The 15,696-nt window shown below is 38.5% G+C and overlaps 1 protein-coding gene and 1 long non-coding RNA gene across 5 annotated transcripts in view; one reads left to right on the forward strand and one right to left on the reverse strand.

The window, feature by feature from the left end:
• Positions 1–8,302, forward strand: part of LOC139046219 (uncharacterized) — a 40,946-nt gene extending 32,644 nt beyond the window's left edge. The window contains exon 5 of the long non-coding RNA XR_011505978.1: positions 7,932–8,302. This is a non-coding gene — a long non-coding RNA (uncharacterized lncRNA). The remainder of the gene's footprint in view (positions 1–7,931) is intronic.
• The window catches only part of ATG10 (autophagy related 10), a 208,478-nt gene that overhangs the window by 147,845 nt on the left and 44,937 nt on the right, over positions 1–15,696 (reverse strand). For 3 of the 4 annotated variants that reach the window (XM_014857026.3, XM_044777905.2, XM_070517845.1), the window contains one exon: positions 4,845–4,952. The exons of the other annotated variant lie outside the window; for it this stretch is intronic. In XM_014857026.3, the coding sequence (XP_014712512.1) occupies positions 4,845–4,952 (108 nt within the window). The remainder of the gene's footprint in view (positions 1–4,844; positions 4,953–15,696) is intronic. 4 annotated transcript variants of the gene reach the window in all.

Below are 15,696 nucleotides of genomic sequence, written 5' to 3' on the forward strand. Positions count from 1 at the left end.
TTGGACCCTATTGAAAATATTCATTTTTTATTTAGAAGATTTTAAATTGAGGCAGTGGACTTTTTGGTCACTGGTAAAGAAAAGACCTTGTTCAAAATTTGCCATAGTCTTGCTTCTTATTTCACAAACTCAGAAATGTCACAAGCAAATCACATTAAGTACTCTCAACAAAAAATGTCTTCTCTAATATGATTAACCTATAAGAACTCCTGTTCCCCAAACCCAGTACTAAAAGACACCCCAATATATTTAGTAGATTTCTGAATATCATCTCATTCTTTTAACTATCATTTTAAATTATATTTTAAAAATTCACAGAAGGTATAGATTACGATTTTTACAAATTATGTCACATATATTCCATTGTATTTCACTTTGATTTTCAAAATCGTATGATTATCTATATACCACTGAAAATAATGTTACAGGGAAAAAACTCATGAATCCAGCTATCATTCTACCATCAAGACTGCCGGTTCTGTTTAGAACAAGAAAGTGAATTGATTTCCTACATAACACATAGCCAAAATAAAAAAAAAATTTGAAACGACTATTAGCAGAGGCATTCCTCTGAATAAATTTAAACAGGAAATGTGACGTACAGATATGGAACTATCGGTCTTTAAATTCTGAAGGGAATTCAGAGGTCCCCTAGCTCAGTTTTCCACACAATGCAGGACTCCTTTCGTAATATCAGAGGCTAGGTAATAAACTGGTGGCCTGAGGACCATTTGCAGCCCATGGATATAGTCTACTTGGCCTGCACAGGCTCTTTTTTTTTTTTTTTTTTTTTTTTTTAATTAAGCCAACACACAAAAATCCCGATCTCTGCCTGCTCTGGAAAACCCACCTGGGGCCCCTTTGGATGACTCATGCCCTCTCCACTTCTCCACAGTGTCCACCACTTCCCATCCACCCACTTCACTCACACAAGAGCTGCCTGGTTCTTTAAGCACTTCAGTCACTGACCACTGCTCCAGAGTTATTCACTCTGTGGCTGAACATCTCCACAAAAGGGGAGGGAGCTCACAACTTTGCAATTTGACCTATTTCGTTGTAGGCAACTTTCTAAATGTGAGAGAGGTTTGTCTAGAATAATTTCCAGACATGAACTAGTTCTATCCTCAGAAACAAAGTAAGTCTACTCTCTCTTACACGGGAAAGACTTCTAGATATCCGAAGACACTTAACCTTACCAGGTCTTCAGCTCTAGTTTAACAGCCCCCAGAGCTCTCAAATATTCCTCATAATAATATGTTGTCAAGCCCACTCATGGCCCTTGGCATGTGTCTCTGCATGGATGAATTCTATTTGACTTATTTTTTACTATTAATTATGTGTTAATTTATTATATATTCTAACTATCAGCATTCTTCTTCAGATGTAATAATGTAATATTTATTTGACCTAGATCAGTGGTTCTCAAACTTTTTGGTCTCAGGACCCATTTATATTTTTAAAATTCATTGAGTATTCCAATGAGTTTTTGTTTAAAAGAGCTATGTCTATTGATATTCACTGTATTAGAAATTAAAATTGAAATTGTAAAAAATTTATTAATCCATTTAAAAATACATGTTGATGTGATAGCATGTTCCTATGAAAAATAAACATTTTCCAAAACAAAATAAATTAGTAAGAAAAGCAACATTGTTTTACATTTTTGCAAATCTTTTTAATGTCTAGCTTAATGGAAGACAGCTGGATTCTTGTAACTATTTCTGTGTTCAATCTGTTGAAATATCACACATAGGTAGCCTCTAGAAAACTCGGGGAGAATGAGAGTAAAAAATGTACATAACATCTTAATATTATTACAAAAATAGTTCTGACCTTGTGGACCCCCTGAAAGGGTCTCTGGTACTCCTCAGGGGTTCCCAGACCATATTTGGGATCCATTTGTGTTTTAATTAATGTAGCTTAGGTTCTAGTTAGTTTTTCTAGCATCCATGGCCTTCTTTTCACTTATCTTGAGCTTGTGGTCAACTAAAATAACCTGCTCTTTCTCAAACAAATTGTTGTCATGTAAAGCTTCCCCCTTTTCATCTAAATGCAAACTTTATACATATATTTCCCTGTAGATCCCATTTTGTTGGTTTCAGGCTACTCTTCAGTGGTAGATGCCATTGGTGCCCTACCCAGGTCCCCTAAAGGCTAGCACACCTATCCCCACTCAGCAGTTGTGATAGTTGGCAGCCCACATCTCTGAAGAATTTCTCAGTAATCCTGGAGCCCACTTGCTTGGGAAGCTATGTCCACTTCCACCTCAGCCAATGACTGACTGACAAGCCAATGACTGTCACAGAGAACAAAAGGCCAGCGTCAAGGACACAAAGTGGGACTGATTCTGGGTGTATTTGGTGCTCCAGAGCTTCCTAGGGGAACAGACTAAAGTTAGTCTCTACCTGAGACCACATTCTTCCTTGGCTTTTATCCCTTGTTCTGTCCTGCTTCCGTTACTCCCTTTCTCCTAAGAGCACATCCCTAAGAAGTCACTTCAATAGGAATCTCCATCTCGGACTCAACCTAAGACATCTTTCATCCCATCAAGGTTATTGAAATATCGACTCTATCATAGAGCATATTAACTAACCATCTCAGCTGTGCAGCATCTCAAATATACTAAGTATTCTATCATAAAGTAGTGCAGTGGTCTCAAAGTGTGGTCCCTAGACCAGCAACATCAGCATCAGCTGGGAACTTGTTAGAACTACATAGTCTCAGGCCTCACCCAGACCTACTGAACCAAAAACGCTATCACAGAGATGAGCCATAATTAACTAATCTATTACTGTTGTACATTTCAGATGATTCCATTTTTTCCTATTATAAATAATGGTGAAATGACTATATTCGCAGGTAAATCTTTGTGTACATTTCTGATTATTTTATGAGGCTGCCTTCAATTTACTTTGATGTAGAAGTATTGCATCAAAAAAGATGATGTATTGATAAATAAATAGAGGGGTCAATATATAATAAAGTAAACACAGCAAAATGTTAATGGCAGAGTCTAGGTGATGAGTACAAGGATGTTCACTGCAAAATTCTTTTGACTTTTTCATATGTTTGAAATTTGTTGGGAAATGTTGAAAATGAAAAATGCTGGGAAAATTTCTATTTTATGAAGCTAAATTCCTAGAATTGGAATAGACTGTTCATAGTATGTGCACATCTTTAAACTTTGTGAAGTTAAAACATCAACCAGAAAGTGTCAGTTCCCTCACACTGTCAACACCACTTTTTAGTGCTTTTCAACTCTCTGCCAACTTGTTAGGCAAAAACTGGCAATTCATCTCTTAAATCATCATTTCCATGTGCATTTTTTTCAGTTAATATATAATGAATTGAAAAGCTTCCTAACATGCTTGGCTTCAGGTTTGGTGTTGGTTATTCAAACTATGAAGCAGTAATCAAGATTTGGGTACCCACCCACGGGCACTTACTTTATTACGAAGCACAATACCCTCAAGAATAACTTGTAAACCAAATTATATTGGTGAGAGTTACTTCCAGGCCAGCATCATACACAGGCAGAGGGGGCTAGTGTCAGATTGCCAAATGTGTCTGATTAAACAGGTCCTGAGAAAAGGCTCTTCCTTCAAAAAAAAGTTTCTCTCCCATTTTACCAGGATGCTCAGAATTCTAAGCATTAGTGGTTTCTTCCTTTGTGTTGGAGAAATTAGATCTCCACCAATTCTATTTTAAAATTCAATTATTTTACTTCTGGATGGGCTCCATATAATTGCAATGCATCTAAAGGATGGAACGCAATGAAGCCCTTAAAAAAGAACTATGGGGGCCAGCCCGGTGGCGCAGCGGTTGAGTTTGCAGGTTCTGCTTCTCAGTGGCCCGGGGTTAGCCGGTTCAGATCTCAGGTGCAGACGTTGCACTGCTTGGCAAAAAGTCATGCTGTGGTAGGCATCCCATGTATAAAGTAGAAGATGGGCATGGACGTTAGCTCAGGGTCAGTCTTCCTTGGCAAAAAGAGGAGGATTGGCAGTGGTTAGCTCAGGGCTAATCTTCCTCAAAAAAGAAAAAAAATAGAACTATGGAATTCTACATTCACTGACATAGAAGATGTTCATGATGTATTTGTTCATTGCAAAACACAAGTATATCATGTGTGGGTACGATAGAAATAAGTGGAAGGTTATCTACTAAAATATTAGTAGTAGTTACTGCCAGTTGAAGGATGTATGGGAGTTTCTTTACTCTTTTTATATATTTCTCTATTGTTTATTTTTACAATGGATATATTAAAAATTTTTCTTAACAATAACAAATACAATAAGGCTATTTGCATTTTCATAAAAAGTAAATTGAAAATATCCCAGAAAACCATGAAGCCATTAGCACCTTATCAAAATTTAATTTAGCAAGATTTTCAAGTCAAGGTTAAAGTCCCCTAAGGAATGAGACCCAGACCCAGCATATTTTAAAGGGCATAGGGGAAAAGAGTTAAAGACAGACTAGGCAAAGAAGTCTCCAGCCATGTATTAAGCAGCTGATGGATAGGTCTGTATTATCCTAGGGAGATTTCACCAGAGAAAAATCAACAGGCAACAGAAGGCATTTGGGGTCTTCAGATCCAAGAGAAATCAAAGCAGTGAAGGCTCCCTACAATCCATAGTCTCAGAGTGGATCTTAACTTTACCACAATTCCTGCTTTCGATATTATGGAAGAAAATACCTCCTGACAAATGATGTCACTTCTCCCCCTACAGCAGGTCTGGGATCCAATGGCAGTTAATTTTTCTAAATATATATTTAATAGATTTAAATTTTTAAATTTACACTTCACAAAGATTGAAAAGGAGAATATGACATGTTAAATCACTCACCTCCATGGGAAGACATGTCTGTTCATGGGCAGATGTTCCCGCACGTGACACCACAGTCTCATTTTTAATTTGAAAATGCATTTTGCACATGTAGCCATCAGAAGAGTCCTGTGTTTCATCACCAAAGAATACATAAAAAAATGCCAATTATTTTAAGAATTCATCATTCTAAGAACTACAGCATCTCCTAAGTTCTAAACTAAGCAATGAAAAACTAATGATGTTAATGAGATAATATGGATACAGAAACTCAACCAATACCCTCTGCACATAGTAGGTTGTCAATAAATAGAAGTTTTAAACCCCTACCTTTCTCACTTATTAATTATGTTTCCCCTTCTCTTAGATTAACTCTCTCCCTCCCTTTTTTTTCCCCAAGCAGTCCATAGCACAGAAGTCATAGAGAAAGCTTTAGGTTGGCAGTTGTTAAAAAGCATTTAAACTTATAGAAATATCTTGTCATATAATTAATATTGATCTTCATGGCATATATAGAAAGAGAAATTTTAGGACGCCTTACAACAGACCTTGAAGCTCAAAGGGACCTCCCATTTCAATTTCCTGTTTGAGGCAAGATCTCCATTAAAACATCCCAGGGAGGTAATTATGCAGCCCCTGCCTGAGCACTGCCAGGAACCTGCACTGTACTCCCTTACACGACCATCGTCTCTATTTTGGCACATGGCACATTGTTCATCAAGAAAGTTTTGTCCTATATTGCACTGAAATGTTTCCCTTTAACCTTAACTCACTGGTTCTAGTTCTACCCTCTGGAGTCTAAACTCTTTTCTACAGAACCATTCTGCAAAGAGTTGAAGACAATTACCACCATTTCCAAATGTCCCTTGGAAGATAAGATTTCCAAGCCCTTTACCAGTTGCATTTCTCTCCTGTTTCTTATACTTGCTATTAAATACACTAATGAATAATGTCCATCTAACTGTGGTCAGTTTCATTTTTTTTAAGGCGAAACTTGTTTGAATTTAATAAAGTCGTGTAAAAATGTAGTACCTCCTACATGCACAAGTATACTCAAATATTAATGAATATTATTAATTTTCCATCAAACTGTCACACTAACATTCACATTTTAGCAAAATTAAAATAATTATAATTAAAGAAGATGCGATACTTAAACTGACGTGGTAAAAAAACGATACAGAATAGCATTCTAACTAAAACATTCATAATTCACTTAAATACTTTCACTAAAATTTGACAACCCAGTTTTTAACTATAAACTAAGAAAAGAAAAATTTATAGTCTTTCTGAGTGACTTAATATTAAATATTTTTTAAAATTTGTATCATGCCAACTATGTAAGAGCATCTGATTTTAGGTACTGTACTAGGTTGAACAGTGTCCCCCCAAAATTCATGTCCACCCAGAACCTATGAATGTGACCTTATTTGGAAACAGGGTCTGTGCAGATGTAATCAAGATGACATCATACTGGAATAAGGCAGGCCCTAAATCCAACATGACCGGTATCCTTCTAAGAAGAGAGAAATTTGACTACAGAGACACAGATACATGGGAACAGGCCACAGGAAGACGAAGGCAGAGATTGGAGTGATGTGTTTACAAGCCAAAGAATGCCAACAATTGCCATCAACCATCAGAAGCTAGAAGAAACAAGGAAAGATTTTTTCCTCGAGTCTTTGGAGGGAGCGTGGCCCTGTCGACGCCTTGATTTCTGACTTCCAACCTCCAGAATTGTGAGAGAATAAACACTTGTTTTAAGCCACTCAGTTTGTAGTATTTTGTTGCAGCAGCCCTAGGAGACCAATACAATAACTACACTCTGAGAAATTTGGTGGCACCTTTACAACACCTCCCAGTTAGCTGACATCCCGCCAGCACTTGCACAGGGACCCCACTGGCTGGCTGTGATCAGCATCAATTTTTATTGGCTGGAGCCAACTGACTCTGACTGGTAGATCCACTGCCACAGATTGTTAAACATTTTGATATCATTCCTGCCTGTAAGGTGAGCTGTCAGGTACCCAATACTATCATCTTTTACTATTTTATTAATGTTCTTCATTTTGTAGAGGGAATCATTGCCTTAAATTCCAGTCTACGTCATCCAACAACAAAGCACACCCCCTGATGGCCTCCTACCACTGAAATCTTTGTATTTAGACAATGCAAATGACTTTTAATATTGGCTTAAATGGAGAAAGATATATGTAGTGACTGTTGTTGTTGTTGTTGTTGTTGTTGTTACTTTTTACATCAAGTATCCATTCCTCCTTCTTTTGGAACAGCAGCCAATTGTCCTCTAAGGAATCACTCCCTTCTCCCCTGTCAGTGTGGACATGGCCTCCCAGCTTCAGGGATGTCACAGGACTCTGATCTGGCCAGTCAGAAAATCACTCCTGCTGGCCTCAGAGACTCAGCAGGGCAATCCTGATCCAATCAGAGCCAATGAGATGGGATCCAGGACCTCGGTTAGGGGAGGAGGGGAGGCCGTTCTCTTTTCTACTGAATTTGAACCAGAAAGATAAAATCCTGGCAGTGCTGGCAGCCATCATGTAATTAAATGGAGCCTGAGAATGAAGCCAACGCAGAGGAAAGCAAAACCACGAGATGGGAGAGACCAGATCCTCATCACACTTTTTATACCAACCATTCCTGAAGCTAGCTCTACTCTCAAATTTTTCAATTACATGGCCCCCAAAAGTCCCTTCTTTGCTTCCCCCAATTTGAGTTAGGTTTTCTGTCACTTTCAAACAAAATAATCTTCCTATAAAATGACACATATTGTGTTTATTAGTTTAAACTAGAAGATTTTCTACTGTATTGTAATATCACTCTTATTATGATAGATAATGAATAGTTGATTATATAAAAGATTTACCAAATACAATAAAACCATAATGGTATGTATTTGTGAGAAAAAGTACTGGAAGTCTGCAATTTAAAAATAATCTAGCAATAAAGAAAAATAACTCAGGATATTCAGAGAAGAGTTAGAGCTAAACTGTGTGATCTGGATATAAGAGAGTAACGTTCTATTTCATATTTTTCTATACCTGAGCACTGGTCATACAACCTCTTCTTTGTTTTTTTTTTTTGAGGAAGATTAGCCCTGAGCTAACATCTGCCAGCAATCCTCCTGTTTTTGCTGCAGAAGACTGGCCCTGAGCTAACATCCATGCCCATCTTCCTCTACTTTATATGTGGGACACCTGCCACAGCATGGCTTGACAATCAGCATGTAAGTCCGCACCCGGGATCCGAACCAGTGAACCTCAGCCCACCGAAGCAGAACGTGCGAACTTAACTGCTGCGCCACTGGGGCTCCTACATACAACCTCTTCTTAAGAAGCTACAATTTAGTTAAACTCTAATTACAATGCAAAATACATCTCCTTTGACATCAAAAGAGATGAGTCAAAAATTCCTGTGCACCTATGTTATAAAATCTAAATAAATTATCTGATCTCTTTTCCAATGAGTTAAGATAGAGAGATGTCATTTTCAATATTACTTAAAATTTAAGAAATTTTAATTTCTATTTTAGGTAATTTCTGATACTATTTATTAGTGTCTACAGGGAGGTGCACAAGGGTTTTGGCTCAGCCTATATTTGGTCGTGGTTATTTTCTCTTCAGTATCAATCTCTTAAAAGTCAAGATTAGCCTTGAAAAATTAAACACAGAAAAAGGAGAGTTTATAGCATTTTAGTTTCCCTTCAAAAATTTACTTCCACAGAAGTAGGCTTTATCTCTTAAATCGTTTTAATTTAAGGCAGAAAAATGTTTTGTTCTTTGCTTTTTTAGAGGCAAGCCAGCGTAAAAGCATGGGAACAGCCACCCTGAGCCAGCACGACAGTCCATTGAGGCCAGTAAACACGTTTAACTCAAATCTCCCCCGACTAGCCCAGTGGATGCTCTGCTCCAGCTTCCCCGCTTTCTTTTTGTGCTTACTATAGCTTACAATTTAACATTAACTCTTCTTTAATGTTTTTTAAACTTTTTTTTTTGAGGAAGAGTGTCCCTGAGCTAACATCTGTTGCCAATCTTCCTCTTTTTTTTCCTCCCCAAAGCCCCAGTACATAGTTGTATATCCTAGTTGTAAGTCATTCTAGTTCCTCTATGTGGGATGCCATCACAGCATGGCTTGATGAGCAGTGTGTAGGCCCACACCCAGGATACGAACCTGTGGACCCAGGCTGCCCAAGAGGAGTGTGCAAACTTAACCACTCGGCCATGGGGCTGGCCCCTCTTCTTTAATTCTTTAACACTGGTTAGTTTTATTTCCTCCAGTTGATCCTAAGTTCAGGGCCTAGACCCCAGCCCCCGGGAGAAGAAAGGTCACTAAAGGAAGTCAGGGTCCTTACTGCAGAATCCAGATGGCCATTCCACATAAAAACCTGGTCCCCATGGAGGACCTGCATGGGGGGAGGTAGAAACAAAAGGAAGCTTACAGTTTATCCAATTCAACCCTCTTGTTTTAGAGATGAGAGAGTGAAGGACTGAAGCAGTTTTAAGAGATTTCTCTTACAGCTAATTAGGGGCAGAGCTGGAAGTGGAAAGCAGGCCTCTTGACCCTAGAGTTCTTTTCACTACACTAAGCGAATTCTACCAGAGAGTAGGATCATGGCAGAGACAGGCTCACTGACTCCTGTGGACTGGTGTAAACCAGCGATTTGCACACAGAGTAACAAGTTCAAGCCACGTAAGTGTGGTCTGGGGACCAGCAGCCTCAGCGTCGCCTGGTAGCCTATTAGATTCGCAGAATCTCAAGCCCCACCCCTGACCTCCTGAATCAAAATCTGTACTGTAAGGGCATTCTAGGTGATCTGCGTACACATTTGGAAGCAGTGAGGCAGCATGCACAGCATTCTCTGACTCAAAGGGATTGCAAATTGATTGCATTAAACAGTGGTTCTCAACCCTAGCTGCACATCAGAATCACCTGGGGAGTTTTCAAAATCCTCTTGCAGGGGTCCGCTCTCAGACCGGTGAAGTCAGAATCTTCCCAGCAGGCTCTAATGCAGCAGCCAGGGGAAAGAACCACTGCACTAAACGCACTGGAGTCCCCCTTTTGAATGCTGAGAACAGAGTCAACCACGTACTCTGCAGCTGCCTCAGGAGAAAGGGCCACAGACAACACCCAAGCTTCAGGAACACCATGGCTCATGTGGAGCTCTCCATGTGGTAAACTCGCCTCTGTGGACTCTCAGCTGGAGCTGTGACTGTGCTGAGATTGCTTTTTAAGTGGTCTTCACAACCATCTCAAACCCTACTTTCTGGCAACCTGCCCAGCCTTGACCCAATCCTTTGTAACTGTCATTAATCTTGTAACTTAAAACTGTCACTGTCCCATGTCCAACTTCGCTTCAGCCATCAGGACTCCTTACTGCTTATCCACCACAAAGCAGGTTGTTTCACTCTGTCACCGTACTCTTCCAGTGTCAGGAAGTGTCCAGGTGCTATAACCCAGACACCACTAATGAAAAAGAGAATACTTCCTCACAGTCAAATCTTCTCAAGTTATCTACATAGAACTCCCTTTATACCAAAATAAGAACTAAAGATTTAAATGAGAAAAACAATACTATAAATGTGCTAGATGAAAACACTGGAGAATATAAATACATATATATGTGTGTACACATATATAAAGTTTTCAAAAGATATTTAAAAAGTAAATAAGAACTCCAAGGTCCTAATAAAATATTGATAAATTCTACTGCATCAAAAAAGTCCTTAACATCATAAGGTCAAAAGACAAAGATCAGGGGCTGGCCCCGTGGTTGAGTGGTTAAGTTCATGCACTCTGCCGTAGGCGGCCCAGTGTTTCGTTGGTTCAAATCCTGGACGCAGACATGGCACTGTTCATCAAACCACGCTGAGGCAGCATCCCACATGCCACAACTAGAAGAACTCACAATGAAGAGTATACAACTATGTACTGGGGGGCTTTGGGGAGAAAAAGGAAAAACAAACAAACAAACAAAAAAAAGGCAAAGATCAGCCAGCCCCAGTTGCCCAGTGGTTAAGTTCAGCATGCTCCATTTCAGTGGCCTGGGTTCAGTTCCCAGGCATGGACCAACACCACTCGTCTGTCAGTGGCCCTGCTGTGGTGGCAGCTCAAATACAAAAACAGGAAGATTGACAGCAGATGTCATCTCAGGGTGAATCTTCTTCAGTGAAAAAAAAAGACAAATATCAAAATGTGAAAAAAAAGATTTGTAGTTCATATCTTAGAAAAGGGCTAATTTTTGTCAATATATAAACAGTTTCCTCAATATAGTAATAGTTCCAACAAACCAATAAGAAAAAGTCCAAAGCCCAATAGGAAAATCAGCAAAGGATATAAATAGTTCACTAAAGAGAAAGTACACATGGATATTAATCATATGAAAATATCTTCAATGTTGCCCATAAGAAAAATGCAAATTAAAACTATGTGATACCATTTTTTACCTATCAGATTGGCAAAGATCAAAAAGTGTGAAATACATTGTATAGACAAAGACGTGGCTCAAACAGGCAGGCACTCTCATACACTGCCAGGGGCAGGGGAGTTTAAATTAGTATAACCTCCCTGGAGAGCAAGTTGGCGATAACTATCCAAATTAAAAACGCTCAGAGCTTCCACACAGAAATGCTACTTCTAGGAATTTATCTTACGGATATAATTGCACATGTAAGAAATAAAATTCATGCAATTACATGTATTCAAGTATTGTTTTAATTGCACGATATTGGAAATAACCTAAATGCCTATCAATCAGGATTGGTTAAATAAATTATGGTATATCCAAATAATGGAATGCTATGCAACCATAAAAAATGAGTAAGTTCTGTAAATATTGGTATAGAATAATAACCAAGATGGATCATTAAGTTAAAAAAAATGTGCAGAACAGTATGTATATTTGTATATTATGCTACCATGTGTTTAAATATAAATGTATATGCTTGGGTGGGCATTGAACACATCTGGAAGGACACCTAAGACACTGGTATCAGTGGTGACCTCTCAGGGTTTGTGTGATGATGATGGGAGGGTTAAAGAAACTTACATTTTTAGCCTGCAAACCCTTCTGTGCCCGTAAATAAATAACACTTCATGTTAAACAAATACTTCATTGATCGCCATTTGCCCATATGCCTCCAGGCTATCACATTGCCGCAATAAATTCCAATCTTGACCTTCTATGGAGAAAATGTCCTGGGGGTCTTATAGAACCCCAGAGAGACAATCAAGTTTTCCAGTGTGGTACTGACTACATACTGGAAGGAGATCTAAAGATTTCCTAACAGAACATGTTTGGGTCTGCTTTCTTACAAGCTGTCATAGGCTATGCCACCCATAGAGCTATGTTATGCCTGCTGGAAGCCAGCTACCCAAATAATTACAGGGCTTCTATTGCTGAATTTTAATAAGCTTTTAATGATCTTCTCTAGAAAAACACTGCTATCTAAAAAAATGGGTGGCAATTATCGAAGTGCCTCAGCTCTACTTTGGAGTAAAGTATTGCATATAGGATTTAAACTCAAGTTAACTGCCCAGAACGTTCAGCTACAGGAAGGGCTAGGCAAGGCCATTGGGGAGGATCCAAGAAAAGCACAAGTTTAAGGTCACTGCTGGCACTGATCATGCAACAGGGACCTCAGAGTCAGTGGAACCCTGAGGAACAGGCCAAACCTAGGCCACAGATTTCAAGTCATTGTTCTTTCCCTCTGTAAGAAATCAAACTGATACTACCAGTAGCTGCCCAAAGCTAAATGATCTTGGGGGTAAAAAAAAGAAAGCAAAATCTGCTGCTGAAAAGCAAAGCTTATCCTGGGTAGGTTAGACAGTAAACTGATATCCATCCATTAAAACAAAGCCAAAGTTAGATGGTGGAGGAAAGTAACTGTTAAGGATTTAGAGATCCTCCAGAACACAATTCTGAATATGTTCATATGTTTCTTCCTCACACCCACCCCCAAAACCCACCCAGTCTCACTAACTCTAGTTTCTATTTCTGATAGTTACACCTTTCAAATGCATGTGTGGATCTTGGCCATGGCTCTCTGATACCTCTGAGTCAGCATCAAGAGTGACCAGATCCAGTCAAAACAATTCATGGGCAACCGCAGGCCTTTGGCTCACTTAGGCAAAAATTCAAAAGACCCAAAACTCAAGAAACCCAAAACCCAAAAGCAAAAGTAGGGATATAACCTATTTCACCTTTGAAAAGGACCTTTGCACATCTCTAATTTTCCCTGGTCTTGCAGTATTTTGGAATTTATTAAACATGACACAGCCACTTATTACATAGTCCAACCATACCTCAGAACTGTCTGGGGAGAGAGTTGGAGATACACCTCAGATAAAAAGTTCCAGCTGAGAAAACTGGAAAGCCCCATGTCAAAGAATGAAAATTGACCATTCTTTTTCACCATTCAGCAAAATAAACTCAAAATGGATCAAATACCTAAAGGTGAGACCTGAAACCATAAGGATTCTGGAAGAAAACGTAGGCAGTACACTCTTTGACATCAGTATTAAAAGGATCTTTTCGGACACCATGCCTTCTCAGAGAAGGGAAACAATAGAAAGAATAAACAAATGGGACTTCATCAGATTAAAGAGCTTCTTCAAGGCAAATGAAAACAGGATTGAAACAAAAAAACAACCCACTAACTGGGAAAAAATATTTGCAAGTCATATATCTGACAAAGGCTTAATATCCATAATATATAAAGAACTCTCGCAACCCAACAACAAAACATCAAACAACCCAATCAAAAAATAGGCTGGAGACATGAACAGACATTTCTCCAAAGAAGATATACTGATGGCCAATAGGCACATGAAAAGATGCTCATCATTGCTGATCATCAGGGAAATGCAAATCAAAACTACACTAAGATATCACCTTACACCCGTTAGAATGACAAAAATATCTAAAACTAATAGCAACAAATGTTGGAGAGGTTGCGGAGAAAAAGGAACTCTCATACACTGCTGGTGGGAATGCAAACTGGTGCAGCCACTATGGAAAACAGTATGGAGATTCCTCAAAAAATTAAAAATAGAACTACCATACGATCCAGCCATCCCACTACTGGGTATTTATCCAAAGAGCTTGAAGTCAGCAATCCCAAAAGTCCTATGCACCCCAATGTTTATTGCAGCACTGTTTACAATAGCCAAGACGTGGAAGCAACCTAAGTGTCCAGCAACAGACGAATGGATAAAGAAGATGTGGTACATATATACAATGGAATACTACTCAGCTGCAAAACAGAACAAAATCATTCCATTTGCAATAACATGGATGGACCTTGAGAGAATTATGTTAAGTGAAATAAGCCAGCGAGAGAAGGATAATCTGTGTTTGACTCCACTCATATGAGGAATTTAAAATTATGGACTAAGAACAGTTTAGTGGATACCAGGGGAAAGGTGGGGTGGGGGGTGGGCACAAAGGGTGAAGTGGTGCACCTACAACATGACTGACAAACATTAATGTACAACTGAAATTTCACAAGATTGTAACCTATCAATAACTCAAAAAAAAAAAAAAAGTTCCAGCTGAGGAAGCTGGGACTGTCCTTCTGGGAAAAGGGTAAATCACTTGGATGTGTTCCATCCAATAGAAGCTGATACCTCCTTGCATCACCATATGCACAACATAACCCATGATTATTGCTTTTATCTGTGTGACCTCATGTGTATGCGTACTGAACACATTTGTTCACTGGCTAGGATTAAGGCACACAACAATTTTGTGACCGTTGGTCCTTGACTGGAGGTTCTCTGGCTCTCCCCAGTTTAAAAGCACTTTCTTAGCTTGGTCATGGTATAAAACTAAAAGAGAATATGTAGGATTTTGACTTGAAAGATTCTCTCCACAGCAGCAGTGTGTCAGAGGGTTATACTGCTCTCTATCGTAATACAGTCACGTGTCACTTAGCAACGGGGATGTATGCTGAAAAATGTGGTATTAGGTGATTTTGCCATTGTGTGAATATCATAGAGTGTACTTACACAATCCTAGATGTTATAGCTACCACACACCAAGGCTATATACTAATCTTATGGGACCACCATCGTACATGTGGGCTGTCATTGACGGAAATGTCATTAGGTGGTACATGACTGTACTTAGTTCTGCATTGAATCTTGCTTACATTAACATACTCATTACATACTTTTATTAGGTTTAAATTTCTAATAAACCTATAAACAAAGCACAGAGGACTAATTACAGTTACTGAACAGAATCTAAATATTATAAATCTGGATGATGTAAAAATAATAATATAATTTAAAAATCAAAAGGAGGAACAGGAAAGAAGGTGAGAGATAGCATAAATACACTAAATTCCTCATCTGTCATAGCAGGAATCATCAGCTACTGTCCAAAGTGGAGAAATCAGGTAGTAGAAGTATATTATTTAAAGGTATGGGGTAACCATGAGAATAACTAAGGAGTTATTCGTCATCAATGGGAGTTCCATTAAACTAATTTAAATCATCCATACAATAGAATACTACATAGCTATTAGAAATAATGAGATAGTTCTGTCTATGTTCACAAAGAAAGATGTGCATGACATAATGTTAGGTGGAAAAAGTAAGTTACAGAACAATGATCTCATTTATGTAAATATATTATAAATGTGCATATGTATATTTATATGTGCATAGAAAACAAACTACAGAATTCAGTCAGAGGAGAGGGAGGGAAATATTTTCATCTATATTGTATCTTTGTATCATTAGAATTTTTATAATGATCATATATTGTTTTTCCTTATAACAAATAAATAAAACAAAAAGGGAAAATAAAGACCCAACCCATGAAAGAAGAACTAATATTGTGCTAGGGAGACGA

This window comes from Equus asinus, chromosome 9, assembly GCF_041296235.1.
Source record: "Equus asinus isolate D_3611 breed Donkey chromosome 9, EquAss-T2T_v2, whole genome shotgun sequence".
Classification (NCBI taxonomy): Eukaryota; Metazoa; Chordata; class Mammalia; order Perissodactyla; family Equidae; genus Equus; species Equus asinus.